This window comes from Podarcis bocagei (assembly GCF_964188305.1).
Source record: "Podarcis bocagei genome assembly, chromosome: 11".
Taxonomy (NCBI): Eukaryota; Metazoa; Chordata; class Lepidosauria; order Squamata; family Lacertidae; genus Podarcis; species Podarcis bocagei.
In genome coordinates this window covers 31,095,464-31,115,779 of record NC_138136.1, presented here as the reverse complement: position 1 = coordinate 31,115,779, position 20,316 = coordinate 31,095,464, and the positions used below count along the sequence as shown (strand labels likewise).

At 39.4% G+C, this 20,316-nt stretch overlaps 1 protein-coding gene across 14 annotated transcripts in view; it reads right to left on the bottom strand.

Annotated features, from left to right (window-relative positions):
• The window catches only part of MEF2C (myocyte enhancer factor 2C), a 176,167-nt gene that overhangs the window by 94,328 nt on the left and 61,523 nt on the right, over positions 1-20,316 (bottom strand). For 10 of the 14 annotated variants that reach the window (XM_081213429.1, XM_081213436.1, XM_081213428.1 and 7 more), the window contains one exon: positions 6,680-6,876. In XM_081213429.1, the coding sequence (XP_081069555.1) occupies positions 6,680-6,733 (54 nt within the window). In that variant the 5' untranslated portion in view covers positions 6,734-6,876. Of the gene's footprint in view, positions 1-6,679; positions 6,877-8,823; positions 9,087-20,316 lie in introns of those variants that run through there. The other 4 variants (XM_081213430.1, XM_081213432.1, XM_081213433.1 and 1 more) reach the window with 3 other exon arrangements.

Here is a 20,316-nt window from a genome sequence, read left to right as displayed (position 1 = left end):
CAAACAGCATAGAGCCACGATGTTCATAATCTGTTTATAAATTGCCTTCAAAATCTGTTTCATCACACACACACACACACACACACACACACACACACACACACACACTATCATGAATAATACTTTGAGTTATAGGCGCATTAAAAAAAAATCAAACTGGGATCCCCGACAATAAAACTAAACATGACTTCAGGTATGATTATGTGTGATTCCCAACGTAATTAATTGGAATAAAAAATGTCCTTAGGCTGAAGAAGCAAACATTGTTTTCAACTTTGAGAAAGAAATGGAATTTGTTCTTAAAAATAGAACATTTTGTTCACAGCTATCAGGAAGAAAATAAGTCTTGGTACAAATAATAGCCATCTTCAATAGCTTATAGGAATCAATGCTTAGTTCATATTTTTATGACTTGGAGTATGAACTGTGGCGTTAGCTTTCATAGGGAAGATTTCATTTAATGCACGAAGCAGACAGTGAAAAAGATGGGCTGTGTGTGCACACATGCTTGTAAACTGGAATTAAAAATGAGCACACAATTGAAGCAGAGACACCATCTATCAAATCAACATAAATGACATTCAGTTAAGAAGCCCATAGATGAAGATGGATTCTGCCTCCCCCGCAAACACTTGCAGGCTTGTGCTCAATTTGCATGACACAGCATACATGAGATCATTTCTGTTTGTAGTGACCTAGCCTATTGAGTTGATGATTCAAACCAGAAGAAAGTGTGTCAGATCTGTTAATTCATTAACAGATGAATTCATTCAGCATACTTTAGTTTATCTGTCTCTTAAACTTCCCCCTGAAGTATAGGTCACAAATGGAATGCCACAGAAGACTAAATCCCGCCCTCACAAGTTTCTCTTGTCCATTTCTAATGTCCAATCCGTTCATAAATACAATTTTTAAAAGGACATGTTGAATGTTCACCACATTCAAACCACAGAAGGGCACTGATGGTAGGTGATGGAAAAGGTGTACATATATGAACTAAGGCTGTGGCCCAATTAAAGGTATCTTCTTCACATGACTTTTAATTGTTTAACTCATGTATCACATCTTGGTTCCCTATGAATAAAAAAAATAGGAAAAAAACAGTTCCCCTTCTTTATTTTTAGATGATGCCCATGTGTGTCACAACAGACGCCATATTTGAAGAGCATTCTAATGCGTGTAGGAGAGCTGGGGCAACATCTCAGTCAAGAAGATGGCTGCCACCCACTATGTTTTTGATCTTCCTGTAATAAAAAATAATGTTCAGGGGGACGGGACTCTGCTGCCTGATTCATAAGGCCATATTTTCAGTCAGTAAGGGGGTTTTAATAGATGACGTTAACAAAACTCTAGAAGGGCAATTGCGGGGCCAGAGGCTGCTGCAGAACTTTTTTTTTTTCTACAGGTGGAGAGAGAGGTCCACCACTAGAGGCCTTCCTGATGCAGCCGTGTAAAGACCCACCACCGTCACAGAAATGGAGTATTGTAGAGAAGTGGTCAGGGGGAAACCAAAGATCTGCAGATTTCTAAGTCCCTTTGGTTCCCCTGATATAGTGCCAAAATCAGCTCAAAGCTATACTAGCACTGGAGCTGCCAAATTAAATCCCCTCCATTTGAGTCAATGGGAGGGGGAAAGGTGGAAAGGGTAATATATAGCTGTCAATCCCTCTCTGCAACCTGGCAGGACTCCATTTTGGATCTCCTGTCACCCCACCATAGAATTGCTTTGCCAATCAACTAAAAACACTGCAGGGGTAGTATAACTACGCAATACTGTAATTTATATCATTCAGTCCTATATGTGTGGAAAGAGTTGGCAGCAGAGTTTGTTGTAGGATTTTGTTTTGGGGTCAATGTTTCACTGCAGTGTTGAAAATCTCTTCCCCATGAAAGCTCAAGCTACATTAAAATGAGTTAAGGTAACTCTTCTGAGAAAAATATTCTAAATATCTACTGATTGTATTTAAACTCACAAGTCTTGCTCCAGTTGATATATTTCTGTTACATGTTTCCCTTCCTAACAGCAAAAACAAAGTTGCACGAAACTTTATTGTATTGTATTTTTAATTTGTGATTTTAAACAGTTTCGTGAGTTGCTGGGTACCATCTTGCAACTTTGTACTCCTGTGCTTAGCTACACGAAGCAGGAATATACAAAAAGAAACAGTATCTTCATTGTGAAGGAATAAAATTATATTAAGGGTGAAATGTATGGAAAAGACAATCTCTTTCTCTGTGTTGTGAGCCAGAAGAAGTCTAACAGTGCCGTCTTATGCATGCCTACTTGGATATAAATCCTACTCAGTTCTGTAACACTTACTCCCAGGTCAGTGTGAATAGGACAATAGGCCAAATCTTTGTTTTCCTGGATATTATGCCACGTCTCACTTGCAAACAAGGAGGGGACCAAGATGATTAAGGAAACCAAGCCTTATGAGGAACAGTTGAGGGAGTTGGGTATGTTTAGCCTGAAAAAGACAAAATATGATAGCCATCTTCAAATATATAAAGGGCTGTTGCATGGAAGATGGAACAAGCTTGTTTCTTCCACTCCAGAGGGTAGGACCTGAACCAGTGGATTCAAGTTACAAGAAAGGAGATTCCAACTGAACATCAGAAATAACTTTCTCACGGTAGAAGCTGTTCAGCTGTGGAATGGACTCCCTTGGAAGGTGGTGGGCTCTCATTCCTTGGAGGTTTTTAAGCAGAGGTTGGATGGCCATTTGTTATGTTTGATTTAGCTGAGATTCATGTATTGCAAAGGGTTGGACTAGCTTAAACTCTCCTTCCTATCTGCCAGTCCCCCACCTCCCAGAAGGTTCTTCTAGCCCCTAATAGGGATGAGTGAATCAGAAAATTTCTCTTTCTTTCTGTTCCTGCTCATTTTTCTCTACATTTCCAGGTCATTTTCTGATTTTTTTAAAAAGTGAAAATACATTGATATTTTAGTGTACATTTATTTTAAGAGCCAAATTTTTAATGCAGTTTTGCTTAATATATACATTTTTTGCAAGCAATTCCCCCTGATACGATACATCTCTGTAGGTTGTTTTCACAAATGTTGGCATCTTTGTACACATTACTTGGCTGGAGAACTGCAATGAACTGGAGGAGTGTGAATTTCAAAGGATGGCTGTGTTTCAGTTCTCATATTGTTTTGGAAAATGCAGACTAGGTATATTTGCCTATAAATGCAAACGGGATTAAATTTATTTCTTACCCGTTGCCCCTACATTAGTGTACTGTGGGGAAAAATACAGAGTTGGATATCTTTGATTTGTCTTTACATTTCACATATTGCACTCCTTACCTGGGCATCCCCTTCTACACCTTCTGGCAAAAATAAGCTTAAAACAATAGCAAGTTTTGTGGGTTGCATTCAACTAATTTCAAAGCTAAGTCCATCAATTTCAGTGAGTTCTGAGTATTACATAGCTGGATTCAAATCAGTGTTACTTCGAAACACAGATATACTCAAAAGCAAGGGTTGCAGAACCCTGCAAATTTTACTTCAGTGAACTATCAAATCGCACTAGATTATTTTTAGCATTACTAAAAATCTGCCACAGCATATGATTTTAGGGTTCTTTAAATACACCTGAGGTCTTGAGAATCTCAGCTTCTATTTTAAAACTAGTCAAACAATTCTAACATTGTTAAGTTGTAGAGAGGGAAGATTGAGAACACAACCTTGAATGTGTGACATGCAGTCACAAAGGGAAAATGGTAAGCATAGTTTAATGCCGTAATTGTAAATCAGTTTCATGAGTTCATCTTGCAACTGCAGGGCTAGCATAAGAGGAAAGACAAATCCTGGTGTCTTCCACGTCAGGATTTTCACTCTCTCTACTAAATCATTGAAATCTAGAGCACATTCAGTGAGCCATTATGGATGCAAAGTTCAAGCCTCGTTGATTTCAAGAGAAAAAAACAAGTCTTTCTGAAATTCACCATGGAAGTGACCAGGACTTATGCTTAGCTTTGAATGAATCGTGTCTTCTGTATATTCTTCTCACAGTAAGTGAAGAGTGACATAGCGCAGTTGTAGAACATCTACAAGATTCAACTCCTAGCATCTCCAGATATGACTGGGAATGTCCCTTCTCTGAAAACCTGCCATTCAGTTAGGTGGATGAATTTGGTATGAGGACGCTTCCTATGTTGAGGACATGGCCATTTCCCCTTCCCCTTACGCTTGCAATCCTTCCCGGTGCTCTTCTTCTGTAAAGAATGTGAAACTTTCCCTTATAGTGCCCAAAGAGTAAGATTATATTGTAGTTCATTTCAAGACTTCTAACTGCATCTTACTGTCTACAGTCTACAGATCAAACACGTAGATCCTAAAACTTTACAATCTAAAATGACCAACTGTGGGTTTGATCCTGAGGAAGTTAGTTAAAATGAAACAAGCTAGTCATGACTAAAAGCTCATCCATTGGTCCGAGAGGTTTTCCACTTGCCCTGTGCTTTCTATGAACAAGGCAGAAGGATTCTCTGTTTGCCCCACCGCTTTCCCCGGGAAAACCAGCTCTTTACCGCTGAACCGGGGCAAACGTCAGTTCATGGAAAACCTGATTGAAGTTTGCTCAGATTCAGATGCAAGTAGCATGCTTCCCCAGAGAAAAGTGGCAGGGCAAGCAAAAGTGTGGACAAGCCCTTAGCCCCATTGATTTTAGTGGGACTAAAGGGTGGTTAACTTAGTCTCGTGCAATACCTTGTGCAAACCTAACTGCTTTGGAAAGCCAATTCCATAAACAGAAATCATGCCCGAACCCATTGATTCAATATGAATGAGTTAAATGATTGTGCTAAACCTTGGCGGAAAGGTGATTAACAGGCCAATGGACCTTCATATTCTGGGAAGTAAGAGTGTTCTATTTCTTGATAAAGGAACACTTGAATAAAATAATAGCTTCCAAACTATTGTCCATATTTTAAATAGTAAAAATCAAAATAAGCTTCTTTTTGCCAAATATTAATCCCCTCAACAATTAATTTAATTTAATTTAGGCATTTTATTTTTTTTACACAAACTGGCAATATGCTCATGGACAAAACAACTGATGTCTAAATGCTTAATGCTGCTCACTATTCCATTTTTAATTTAAATTCTAAGCTATAAACAATTAAAGCAAATATGGTGGCTTGGTATTGACAGAATTATTGCTTTCTGGCTTGGCCCAGGGCAACAAGTAACCTACAGGGAAAACTCAGAATGCATCAATCATAAATATTATCATTGTTTGCTTTATTTGAAACTTGATTTTCTGCCACGAAGAGGGCAAGTTATGCCTGCACTGCAGCGTTTTAAATTTCATACAAGGCTTGCTTGAAAATTAGAACAATAAATTATTTCTATGTTGGGTTCTTTCTACAAGGGGCACGTGGCTCATCAGCTAGCGGAGGGCCATGCACGCAAGCTGGCTTCCAGCTACACAAGTTGCCCTTGTTGGATTGAAATCTAAGAACACAACAAGGTGAAACATGCAAGGAGCCCCAACACAGATAGCTGGGATATGGGACTCTACACACGGCTTCCAGTGAGAACTCTGCATACAGAGCTCAGCACACAGCTGGCACAGATTGGATGTGCATCGAAATGTACATAGACATCAGCACTGCACAGAGCAGATGGGAAGACGTCTTCTCATCAGTTTTATAATAAAAAGGGGGATGTGCATCCCTCTGGGATAATTCATATAGCTATTACCTGCCTGTTGCTGGTAGTCAGCAACACCTTGTTACCCACAGTTTTCTCTGGATCAGAGCCTTTTAAAGCCTTAACAGTAAAGTATGAGTGTGTTTTACGGCGAAATCTGCACTATAAAAGAACGGTTTAACATGCAGTTATCATGACCTATCCTATAATATTGTGGGAAGGTTTGGATAGAGTAAAAATAATTATAACACACATGCACAAACCACTTCTTGAATAGGTAAGAAGCTACAATGTTATTTGCTTGTTTGCTTGTCTCGCTTTTGTTGTTGTTGTTGTTGTTGTTATTTCTGTACTTTTCTTGCTCTGTACATTGGATTGTCTAAGCAAACACCTTTCTACTATAAGGTTGACTCTGGTTTAAAAGGGAAGTAACAAACTTTTCTTAAAGTCTTAATTCAATTTTATGGTTGTCATATAGGTGTCAGATTTATTGGTAGTATTTCAGGACTGAAATTCTGCCTGAAAATTTTATGACTAAAAACCCTAGTCCATGACAGATTTTTGACAGGGGGGATACAAAGAAAAATAATAAAATTTGCTTGATCAGGTCCACAACATACCCCCTTGAGCTTTTCTGGTTTCTAAAATAAATATTGAAATTGCAATTGGCAACAGTCTCAATCTAAGCAAAGTTAGTTTTGGAATTATAGTAGTTTGCAATTGATAGAAAGGAGCTGATCTTACACAACAATTGAGGTGTCACAGTGATATATCCTCAACAGAAGGATCTTGCATTATATTAAAACTAGAGAATGTTTTTTTAAAGTGTATAACATGCAACAATATGCATAAAAATATTGAAGCTTCACAGACAACAGTATGCGAATATTACTGTAAATGTCAGATATATGATGCAGATGTGATGTTTTCGAGCCCTTAAAAAAATTAACCCCAAAGCACAGATCTTACTTATGCCATGATGTGACTGTGAAGTGCAAAGAGGATTATTTTGCAACCTACCTGCCTGTTACGTTCATCCATAATCCTTGTGATCTGAATCTTTTTTCTCCCCATAGTCCCCGTTTTTCTTCTCTCGTTCGTTCCTACACTCGTGTATTTTCTTCTTATCTTTCCTTCCTCTTTCCTGTTTCCTCAAACCAAGAATCCTTCTTCAGCACTTACGCGATTCAATTCACAGACCCCTGCATCCGTTCCTGCTAAGTACACAAAAGAAATGAAGTGTTAGGGAGTTATTTGGACATAATCTTTATAGAGCGATGCTACTGTGATATCTTACCAACTGGCTTAAGTGTGGTTTTGAATGCAGAACTGCTAAATAAGCAATAAAGTCAGAAATGATTAGGCATTATTATTAGTAATTGCGCTAAACTGGATTTTTGTTTTGTTTTGTAGCTATGGCACCTCAATCCTACAGACAGTTATTCAGAAGTAAGAGATGCTCTTTCAGTGGGGAACATACATCTTAGGCTCTGGATATAAGCGCTGAAGAAAGCTTTTAAGACATCACTAAAACAATTAAAGTGCATGCACTCATACTTCTCATAGATGCAAATTTTCTCTATTCTGTACGACTTCCTTGGAAATATGAAAAATTACCTAAATCAGGGAGTTAATGAACCTTTCCATACCTGTGCAAGCTAAGTAATCAAGCTAATTCACTTTTGAAGGAAAACAGAAGAGGTGATAATGTTTCTTATTATGCAAACTAGGCTAGACCATTATTAAAGTACTATTTGATATATGAGAAATGTCAGCCAAATCTAAATCCTTTAACCTTATATTCCATTTTTTAAAAGTAAGAGAATGACTGCAGATGAAATAGTTCAAGAGAAAAATACCTCTTTAGCTCTATCATATTGAAAAGTGAGCTTTTGCTTTTTTTTACAGACTAAATATATTTGTATATATTTCCACCTACAATAAGTGTAATAATTGGTGCAGTTGTTAAATATAATCCACGCATCTACCATTCCTTCACACATAAGGGCAAAAAACTAATCACATCATAAAGAGTCATAACTGCAAAAGAAAGCTCATAAACACATGACAATGTGTTCCTAATATTCTTCCACACAAAAAATAAACCAGAGGATTCATTCAAAACTGTTGCAAAACATTACATAAAAAGCAAATCAAAAGCTGAAAAAATAAGCAAAAGGTCACAAGCGAAAGCTGTATGACAGTTATGTGGATAAAATCAAATATATCCCTGTAGCACATTGCAAACATTAATGTTTATTATGTATGTCTACTGAGACTGCAATCCTATACACACTCACCCAAGTGTAGCTCCCATTTAACTCAATAGGACTCACTACTGAGTAGACATACATAGGCTAAAATACAAATTTTAGCACACATAGAGAAAAATTGAAAATTGCATTTATATTTATTAGTGCCTAATTCCCCACCACCACCACCACTGTGTTCCAATAAAATGATTTCTTAATTCACAAGATTGTTAAAATATGACAGTGCAATCTCAACTGTAGACTGGCTTTCCTATAGCCAACCTGTTAAATTATCCCCAAAGGTACAGTATGTAACACTATTCTGAAGCTCTGGCCTGAAAATTCAGATCGGAAAAGCTTTCTCAAATTTTCAGTTTTGTGCTCATTTTGTTTCCGTCAGTTTATTTTACAGCTATTCTGTGTTCTGGGCTCTTAAGAAAAAAAATTAGAAGGCTATTACTCAGTCACAAACTCCAAATCTTATACACCATAAGTTAGTTTTTACACTGTACCACCAAGTCTTAAGGAATCCAGTGCTAGTATCATTACTTTACAGTATAGCAGAGAAACGAAACTATCAACTCCCATCATTTCTGCAGTTTTAGGCATTTAAAATAGTTAATGAACTCACTTTTATGCAGTCTGAGTTGACAAAACAACCCTACCTGCTTTCATTACTCTTGAAACACAGAAAGAGTGCATACGCTCAATTGTAGTAGATTCTTTTTCTTTTTCTAAAGCACTTTAAATACAATCTAAGCATGTTTTGGAAAAGCTGCATTTTCTGACATTCGCTGGTGACTAGGACAATAAGTTCATTTTGAATGTTTTTCAACTTCTCTCAGCTGGACTGCTTCCTTGGGAGTTTCTCTCCCCCCGCCGCATCTCTCCAACCCCAACAGTCAAGCTTACCTCTGATATAAAAAGCCAGGTAATTCCCATGTACGTGCAGGAAGTCTAACAGGCTTTCTCCACAACAGTAAGCCAATAGACTAATCCACAGCAAATGCATATGGAACAATTTCCCTTCCTTTCATTCACGTGGAGCCCAAGGCACTATCGGCTTACAGTCCTATGCCTGCCTAAGCTGTCGCTTTGTTGAGGGTGGAAGGTCAGAGTGGACAGATTAGAGAAGTGGTGACACGGGGTTAGCCAAGAGGAGCACTGCTTTACAGATTGAGCTGCTGGAGCCGAATGAGAAAGAGGAGGGGGGCGGGGGAGAGATCACAAAATGCTGACACTCTCGTCTGTTAGGACAAGGATGCAGAGCCCCTGGTGAAGTAACAACGTGGTGAGTCCCTCCCACACAACTAGCAGTTCCACATTTCATACTGAGCTTTCAGAAGAAGAAGAAGAAGAAGAAGATTATAAACAGCCCGGTGTCAGGAACATTAAGCATTCCACAACTACATAAAAATATTCTCCAAATAGTTCCACAAACACTTCTTGGACTCAGCAGACGTAAATCTAGGGCAAGCTCACCGGGTACATCGAAAGAACTCCAAATGTACATCATTGTAAGTTATGAGATGAATTTGAATCATTGTTCCCATTCGCAGCAACAATCTGTTGACAAGTGGTGAGGCGGGAGATTGAGGTGGGGAAAAGAAGCCTGTATGGCTTAAAAAGGAAGCATTGAGTCCAATTATTATGTTGTTGTTTCTCATATATATATATATAGGCTGAGGAACAAGAAACAATGTGTCAACTGTTTTAATCCGTATATACATGCTTATGCGTGTATGTAAGCCCACACCACACAGAAATACTGCAGTTCTATAGCTAGGGAAGTTGCAGTCTAGTGCTACTGCTTTGACTAAAAAATCGTTGTTAGGATTCCTCCGCACACTATCCAGCTTAATGTCAAAACCATATTATTTTGTCTTTTTCATGATTTCTCTCTTTAACATGCATTATTTTATTAACACCACACACAAACACGCACATACATTTATGCAAAACTGCATGAATATAGGATCCATCTTATTTTATACGTACGGGCAAGACTCCCAACCATATAGCAAAGTACATAGAAAAGTAATTAAAATACATCATGGGACAAACAAAAAGCCATAAACCTTAAAATATTTTTAAAGATCTGTGCCAAGAGTGAAGGCGATCCAGAATTCCTTACCACCTGCCCTTGGAACTTGGAAAAGATGCTTTGAGTTGCAAAGGGTGTTATCTCAAGGTACGTACACTACAAGTGTTAGAAAAATTGCAGTGCTTCGTAAACCCTCAGACTGCATTTTAAAATAAAAAAGTGCACTAGGCAAAACTAGCTATATGGCAAGTTAAAATTATTCCAGAAGCCCTGTCAAAATAGTGTCCACATTAAATAAACCTTCCAGGCTAATGACAGAGTTATATGTAAACAAATGCATCTTTTTTAAAAATGTCAATGTTTCATTATTCAGATATTAACATTCTTCAAAATCACAGCCTTCAGCATTTTCCCCCTTTTGGAAACCCAAATACTTTTGTAAAGATAAAATAAAATCAGACTGTTTACTAAAAAGAGGAACTTCAGTTTGGCGGGCTTCTGTTCGCTCTACGATTGCCAAAGGCACAGATAGTTGAGGGAAGAGTGATTTGAGTTCCAGTGGGCAGATGCAGCACTGCAGACAGCCATTCTTCACTCCCTCTCTCACACATTTTCCCCCTCTCTCTCCTTCTCTCTCCCTCCCGCTCACTAACACAGAAGAATCTTGACAGAATAGCAGGAAACACGCACTGAGTGGTCAGGGAAGGAGATGATGTCAGCAACCACGAACAATAAAAGGTGTAAAGGTGCTTCCTTCCTTAAACTGTTCCAGAAGTGCAAAATGGGAACCAAAACTCTTTACTTCCTCCTGCGAACAGAACTTTCTGAATCTGCTCGGCTGCATAACACCCCAGACAGAGGTCCCTTTGAACAAGTCACCCAAGGTGCAAGAAGCAGCAGCAAAACGGAGGACTCTCAATACATCCAATTTATAAACAAAGTGGTAGCCAGAGGGAAAACTTATTTAATGGTGATGGAAGCTTTGTTAGAAAATGCAAAAAGTGTCCCCAAAATAGCAGCCCCCCCATTTTGCCTGGGCTGTACATATTCTTACATTCAAATGTAACAGTTCTTACATTTGAAACAAAAACAAAAGAATCTTCAAGCTTGTGTCATGGGCAGAGATTGACAGCGCAGTCCTATAGATAGGTCTACTCAGAAGTAATTCCCACTAGGACTTACTCCCAAGTAAGTGTGAATAGGACTGCAATGCTATGCCCAGGCCCCCTTGACTTCAAGTAAACTTGCCTCTGAGTAAACATCTATCAGATTTCCCTGTAAATAAAAATCTGTTCTGTTTTCAAAGATGAACAAGGGGCTTTGCTTCTATTCCTTCAAAAAGCACAGCCTGTACATTTGACACTAAGAGAGAAAGCCCAACTGATGCCAGAAAGAGAGCAGCAATATGACAATGGGCACAGAAAAGTCTAGTTAATATTATACAAAGAAAGCTTCAACTGTTCTGCCTTATAGGACCATGAACGACCGCAGGTCATGGCACAGCCCAACATTGAAGAACTGCAGATGCGGAACACAGTGTTTGTATATGAGTGCTGGGTATCCTAAATTCATGCTAATCTATGGTTTGATGCGGGCCATGACACATATTGTTACACATATATTCTGTCCATCCTATTCCTGTTGATTCTGAAATAGACCCCACATTTTCCAATGCAACCTACTCCCTAGTAATAACAATGTATAAGATCATAGCTTTCACCTCAAAATAACACTGTGAGATAAATCAGGCTGAACGAGACAGAGATTTGCTCAAAGCCACCAAGAGTTTTACACACAGCTAAGTAGGAATCTGAACCTGGAATACTTACATCCAGTCCAGCCAGCACCACCAACGAGAAATTATTATGGGACATGATCTGTATGCTGCTGTTAAATATATAGAGGCTGGCATGGGTCAGTACAGACGTTGCCAAATCCATTTCCCCTGGCACCAATCACACAAGGATATAACCAGAATCTGGCCCTTTTAAAACAACTTTTTCATTATACAGTTATACACTAGATGTCATTACTGCTGCACTAGATCTGTAACACACGAACAGCGTGCTCCACTATATGCAGTAATCTAATTTGGGCAGAAAGCCATTATTTTTAAAAGAAATAAATAAAGCGAATCTGAGTCATCTAAAGATTTCAAACATCTGTCTTGAACATTCCAGTTCAGAAATTTAACATAACCTACATTTATGTGTTTTGATCTTATGACTGGTCTGCCACATTAAAAGATGTGCAAGGGATTTCATTCTAATCTGCTAAATTCATCTCAGGAGAGCATGCATTTTACAACAGGAAGTTTAGCACAAACACTGAAGTCATACAGAAGCTGTAACCTTGCCTACAAGCATAAACACGGTTTGCCCCAGATGATTTGCTGCTTGAGGCAAAAAAATCAAGATGCCTCCCTTCTCCCATTCCAAGTACAAAAACTGATCAAAGTGGCAATAACTGAATTCTACTTCAAAGCTGATGATGGGACCCTGTCTTCCAGTGCAACTGAAGGCAGCAGGCTATCTTAGAGAGTGCAGGGCAAACCATGTGTCACAGACACACAATATTGTTCTCCAACTGCTTCTGTTCACCATCCCACAATGTGAGGCAGCTGAGGGACCGACCTCCCTTGGCTAATGGTAGGGCCAGCCCTGAGTATAAACTACAAATTTGGGTTAGACTTTGGTGGGCAAGTACTTATTTGATTTTATCTACAGCATCCAATAACACTCTAAATATTAAATGACGAAGATGATGATTTCAACTTGTTATAAAGCTTTTGCGTGTGTTTGCTTTTATAGATTCTTCTATGGATTACAGATGAGGTTTATTACATAGTAAAACTGTATTCCTTCTGGCAAAGGACTATTTCATCTTTCCATATCGCATTGCCAAAAGACATAAATTTTATTCATTTATAGAAATTATTTTATAAACAAAATAGTGTGTCTGATCATCAATAAGGACAAACACTGATGTAGGCTGCTAGCAAAAGAGACGCGGATCTGATTATGTCCTGAATAATCAAAGCCTGAAATTACTCTAGACTTTCACAGCAGGCTCATCTTCCAGGGTTGTTCCTTGCATGGAGAAGCAATTGTAACAGAAAGGATCCAAAATAAGAAGGAAAACTCTTATTCTAAACCTCCACTGCCTTACGGGACATCTTTGGGAGAAGAAAAGGCTAAGGAGCAAACTCTACACAAATCTGGAGTGGAGTCCTGAAGACGGTTGGATGGCTCCTTGTACATCTCCTTCCAACAACTCCTGCAGTCAAGCTGGTGCCAAACATATTGCTCAGCTTTCCTTTGGTCCACTTTAGTGAGGCCAAGGGGGGTCTTGCCATATGGGCAGCCCAGGACCTCCAACACATTGCCTAGACTTGTGCTCCGCAGAGGTCACTTCAATGCTACAAATGCAGGCGTTTGATTTCACCCACAGAGGCAGACTCTATTGTCTCTCGAGACAGATATGAACAACCATGCAGAGACACTTATAGGAGTGTACATACAAACAGGAGATACTTTGACATTGTCCATAACTGCAGATGGATGGATGTATAGTTTGGCAGGGTTTCTCCTTGAAGGTCAGTATCAATTTGACACAAAAATACAAATACACTTCATTTACATAGGTGAAATATTGCTGTCATGCTGATTTTTATTTTTTTTTAGCTTTTAGTAACCAAATACCCGTTCACTTAACAATCTCTGTTTCAGTGGGGGAAAGACTTTCTTTTTCCACTTCAGGATTATTGTCAATATTTTTCATTTTATTATTGTCATAATGAGTAAGCCGGAAAAAAAATAAACAAAATCAATTGGAAGGTACATTAGCTAATCTTTCTCGTGGCCTTCAGTGTGCATTATGTTTTCTCAGAAATGGCTCTTTGTAACCTGTTAGTATACAGAGTGACAAAAGAATATTAAAAGCTGCAACCTGTGAGGGGAAAAAAATCACCATTCACTAACACGTATGGGAGCCACACCCAGTTGCAGTGGAACGCTTTCCAGTGTGAGAACTTTTGAGATCCAGCAAAATTCTGCATCTATTTCCAGCCTATTCCTCTCTGCCCCATGGAGCTACACAGAGAATGAAATAGTAGAGGGTAGCAACTACAGCTGCAATCCTAAGCCTACTTGGTGGGAGTATATTCTACTAAAATAAGAATGTAAAAGGATTGATGCAGGAGCAGGTCAAAGATCTATATAGTCCAGATCCTGTTCCCTACAGAAAGCCCCAAGGAGGGACACAAGGGCAATGGACCCAGGTGTTCTTTTCTCCCAGAACTCACTGGAACTCAGTTCTGGCACCTCTCAGATGGGTGCTATTGCCATTATGAAAGAACAAGGGAGGCGTTCATGGTGAATTCTGGCACTGAGTTCTAGAAAAATAGCACTGAATGGCCCTCACTCCTTCTTGTTCTCCAGCAGCTCGTATTCACAGGCATCCTGCTGCTCTCCCTGGAAGCAGCCTCTGGCCACTATGACTAGTAGTCACAGAGAGCTTTGTCTTCCATGTGCTTGTCTAATCCCCCAATTGAGGCTTAAAAGGTAAAGGGACCCCTGACCATTAGGTCCAGTTGTGACCTACTCTGGGGTTGTGGCACTCATCTCGCTTTTTTGGCCGAGGGAGCCGGCGTACAGCTTCTGGGTCATGTGGCCAGCATGACTAAGCCGCTTCTGGCGAACCAGAGCAGCGCACGGAAACGCCGTTTACCTTCCCGCCGGAGCGGTTCCTATTTATCTACTTGCACTTTTGAGGTGCTTTCGAACTGCTAGGTTGGCAGGAGCAGGGACCGAGCAACGGGAGCTCACCCCGTCGCAGGGATTCAAACCGTGACCTTCTGATTGGCAAGTCCTAGGCCAGGGGTCTGCAACCTTTAAGACAAAAAGAGCCACTTGGACCCGTTTCCGAAGAAAAAACAACAACTGGGAGCCGCAAAACCATTGCGACATTTAAAACAAATATATCTCTGGAGCCACGATCTGATAGCGGGAGGGAAGGTGACGTCGGGACGGTGCGTGACTAACGCACGCACCGCCCCCATGCGACGTCACAGCCAGTACAGCGCCCGCCACAGTGAGGAGTGTCGGGGCGCACAATGCGCCTGCTCCCCTCGCTAGTATCCGCCCCGGAGCCGCAGCAAAGATGTAAAAGAGCCACATGCGGCTCCGGAGCCGCAGGTTGCAGACCCCTGTCCTAGGCTCTGTGGTTTAACCCACAGCGCCACCCGCGTCCCACAATTGAGGCTTACTTCTGGATAAATTTGCATAGGAACTGCACACTTCACAGACAAAGCAGGGCAAAATGGGTATCCTCTACATTTTTAGAGTGTGGATCATGTTGGACATTCCCCACTGGACTTGGACTGCTGTTTACACCTGTGCTAATTCTTTTTGATGTAGCATTCGCACAAACAATGTACATGTGAGCTCACACTACCCCCCAGGTCTGACAGCTTCTACATTTAGAAGAGATGGAGTCCACCAAAGTTTCTGCAATTGAGAACAGCAAGTTTCCACAGCCCCAAGGTTAGAGGGACGATTGAAGGAATATAACAGGAAGACTTTCTATTGGCACAAATAGACTAGTCATTATTAAGCACATCACACAGATACATATTTATAGAATGAACATTAGTATAAAAAGGTATAATATTTCATTCTGCTGTGGCCAGAAAACATAGAAGATGCCATTATGACAAAACATTGAATACTTCAATTTTTGCAATGCAATTCTATGCATATCTACGCAGGGGGGGGGGGGAATCATATTTAGTAAAATGGGTTAATCTCATGTAAGGTTGCAGTCAGCCCCATTTTACTTTGTGGTAAATGTGTGCTATAAGTGATTAATTTCCAGAAAATCTCCAATAACTTTAATAATATGTAAAAGTTAACATACATGCAAAACAATGGATTTAAGCAAGCAAACAAAATAAATACAGAAATAAACGGCCTTGGAAGCTACTCTTGAAATGTAGCATATTAATAAATATTGATAAATAACATATACCAAACTGAAATAAAGGTATTTGATAATTCTGTCATATATGGCCCACATATGGCTTATAGTAGATTCATCAATTGTCTGTATCTTTCCTCTTCCTTACAGTAGGCTAATCAACCTAATTAAAGCTTTGTTCATTTGAAACCTTGAATGACAATTTGCTTAACTCCATCCCACTGTGGTATTTTTATAAAGAGAATTAAATCTGATCTTCTGACAGCAATTATTAAATGATCCCAACTGGCCCCAATTAAGATTCATGGCTCACAGGGTCTTGAAATCCAATAAAGTGACGAATCCTCTCACTTGTACATCTCTCTTTACTTTGGTCTATTTTCTTAATGCCAATTAAGCTCCCCTGATCAAGTGCAATTGAAGGCTATTGTGAGTCCTAATTCATGATACAACGTATCAATTTGTAGCTCAGACATACCCAAGTAATGGACGAGGTCTTCTGCAAACATTCCCTCTCTTCTAATGAACCTATTATAATAAAGTGACTGTTTGTGTGTGTGTGTGTGTGTGTGAGAGAGAGAGAGAGAGAGAGAAAGTGAGGCTGACTAATTTGTGCTTTACATGATCTAAACAATTATGCTTTCAAAATGATGGAAATGGATAAATACCTGAGAAGAGCCAACATACCAAATTGTGTTTGAGTTTATTGGCGCCCCTTATTTTTGATACTTTCTTTCTCTTGATATCATTTCCTATTTTTAATTTAGTTTTGTGAATATAAGTCCTGAACTGTATTTTTTTAAAAAAAGAAAGGAGAAAAGAAAGATCTATATTCTAGTGGAAGGCTATTGTGTTGTAATAGCTTGTTCCAGTTATTTCAAGGAGACTAAAGCATAATTTACGTAATCTGGATCTAACCCATTATTTATATTTCATAAACTATTCTAAATGATATCTTACTCTTCCCACAACCAGAAGCGGCTTGCCAGATGGAGCTAGCTTCTCAGCCAGGTGTGTTGCTCTTGCTGAACGGAAGGGAGAGGGGATGGGGGGAGACGGCAGGGCAGTCAGTGCAGTGCAAGCACACCAGCAGGAGTGCTAAATTGGCTCTGCTAGGGTGTCTGGACTGTGCCAACCTATCCACCCGCTCCCAGTAAACAACAGCACCCCACCTGCTAGGAAACTAGCGTGACAGCTCCATCCTGCCTGGTGAACCACTTCTGGCCATGACTGTGACTTATAAGAGCTGCAGCCCATGCAAAAGGAAAGTGGGGTGAGGGGGTGAGTCCTGTTTTGCAAGCAGAAATGCTTGCAGTGATGGAACATGTTAGTTGGATACCACCCCACATTTGGAGTCTGTAACCATTGGAATTGTCAGCTTCTGAACTGGTTCTTGCTTCTACGTCTTTAGCAACGATTTGTAGGAATTAGCAGGCAATCATATTTATCGCCATACCCTTCCTGCTCATTTCTGGAGATCAAATGTCTGTTCACACCAGGGCACGTAGCTATTATTATTATTATTATTATTATTATTATTATTATTATTATTAAATAGCATAGCAGCTATTCATGATTAGCAACCCTCTGTTGGTTTGGGGGCAAAACTAGCTGAAGACTGGAACAAATGATTTACTCTTTGTGGGGTACAGGAATGAAAGACACATGGAAAGTGCACTTGGAAGGGATGATGAGAACACATCTTTAATTTTCTGCTCTAATTTTTTCACACATGTTCATGTACAAAGCTTTGGAGGGACATTGCTGTGCCTCACTTGAAATGCAGGTAGCCTCAGGATTTGGAGCTCCTTGATTGGGAAGTCTCCAGGGAAATGAATGAATGAAAACCATTCTCCGGAGACTTAAAAGTAGTTTCTAGACACATCTGGCTCATCTTAATCTAAACTGCTAACACCTGCCTGGGAATCTACCCTCCATCTTCTGCTTTGAAGAACAAACAGCAGAGATTTATCTCTAGTCATTTTCTGGAGGCCAAAGCGCAGGCACATGACCTTGTGCTACAATTATTGCGATATAAATTATGCCCTTCTTTGTTCATTTAAACTGCTAATGTTAAAAGAGGCTAGCACTGTTCTTCCTTGGGTTATGGCATGCCATAAGACTGGATCCCCAGAATAAAAATGATAATTTTTTGATATTATCTTATTTTAATTAGCATAGAGCATGTTTAAGGCCACTAACATCTTGTCTTCACCCCATGTAGACACATGCTGTCATGATGGAAATCAACCACCCCATTGTTCAGAGGAAAAGAAGATTACAACCGTGTGGGGTTTTTTTTACACAGTGGTACATACAGACATCAGATCCTGTGCTTCCTAGTCCTAGTGTATATGTGTATGTTTGGTGGTGGGATGAGGATTTTTCAAGGTACACATAACTTTTCATCAGACAGATATGGAACAGGGGGATTAGTTCAGCTTCATGTTGCTAACCCAAATATTAAGGAATACTTCAGAGAGTGATTTATTTCCAACATTTTGTTCTTCTGCAGAAGCAGACCATGAAAGATACTACCCCTACATATGTTGTATTGCTCTTAAAAACATGACTTCTTACATTTCCATATACATATCTTCAGTATGACAGTCACTACAGACAGTGCAGCTGTCAACAATAACACATAAAGTACATTGCCATATTTTTAATCAATGGCTCATTAAAGATAGGAGAATTATTCAAACAGTCTCATCAAGATGCGACATTAAAAATGGCAGCTGAAAGAATATCTGCTATATTTCTTTACAACGATTAATACTGCTGGGTAGGTGGGGAAAGTGTTTTCTATTTGATGTTCCCCGTGTTGCAGGAATAATATAGTCAAACACAATGGCTTTCAGAACTGAAAGAGATAACAAAGGACCAGATAGTGCAAAACAGACTTTCATCTAGTGATAGAAAAAGTACAAGGTTGCAAAGAAAAACGTCTCTTTTCTTTCTTTTTTCACTGTGAAGATCCACTCCACTCAAGTGTCTTTTGAGACTAGCATGTTTTCACAATGAAATAAAAAAAAGAGATACATTTTCCTTTGCAAACGTATGCTTTTTCTACCACTGAGTTTTATTCCGAGTTTAAACCAATGGTTCATCTAGCTAAGGATTGTTAACCAATCTTCAAGGTCATAGGCAATAAAATATAGCAAAACCATTCTTACTTAGCTACTGCTTAAGTAGAAATAATGGATGTCCAACTAGGAGTCTTATACACAATCCACAATTATTGTATGCTTGTATTTTTATTTTATTTAAAAAGAAAGAAGATTCATATATTGCCTTGCCACCCAAAGTGGCTCAAAATCAATTTTAAAAAATAGTTCAGCATCACATGATCAAAAGAACTTCTGCAACAATTAAAAACAAAGAGAGTATTTAAAATAATTATTTGCTTAGCCAAGTTATCAACTGCCCAAAGATCTTAAAAGAGAGGCAAAAAACATAAGGTGAGAGTCAGATGGATTTCCTGAGGCAGAGAGCTCCACAAACTGGCACAATTGTAGAGCAGGTCTCTCATATACTAGAACGGGGGACCACCCAATGAATGTTGGAAGACTCAAGACAGACAAAAGACAGTACTTCTTCACATAGCATGTACCTAAAGTATGGAATTCTCTCTCAGAATATGTAAACATCATGGCCAGCAATTTGGACGGCTTTAAAAGAAGTCAAGTTCATGAAGGATAAGGCTGCTGGCTACCAGCTATGAGGGTGGCGATGTTCTACCTCTGCTATCTGAGGCAGTGAGTTTTTGAATGCCAGTTCCTGGTAATTGCAGGTGGGGACAGTATTGTTGTCCTGTTCATGGGTTTCCTACAGGCCCCAACTGGCCTCTGTGAGGACAAGATGCAGGATGCCAAATGCACCTCAGATAAAGGAGGGGTGAGATGAAGGAGACATGCTTTCCACGGAAACTAACTGAATTCTGAAATGTTAGTCAATTCCTTATTTTGAAAACACATGCCTCGGACACAACCAAAAGAAAGCCAGTGGCTGTCAAGTGGTCGTGTAAGAGAGGAGTTTGCTTGTTCTCTCCAGAGGAAGCAAAAGAAGGGAGAACAGTCAAGAGAATCCAAAGGTGATTTATATTTCATGAAGTCAACTTTACAGTATCACAGAATTCATCTGAAGTATCAAATTTACTCTGTTGTAATTTTAGATTTTTCTTTATGAAGAAAGGGAGAAATGGAGTCATCATAAAGTTCAGGTTCTCCACAGTATTATTTATTAATTGGATAGATTTGTACCCTGCCTCTCCCTCTGAACTGGAGCACAGGGTGGCTTCACCTTGGAAATCATTAAAACAACCAATTAAATTAGTTCCTAGTTGCAAGGAGAATCTAATAGAGTAGGGACTTCCAAGTTGCACT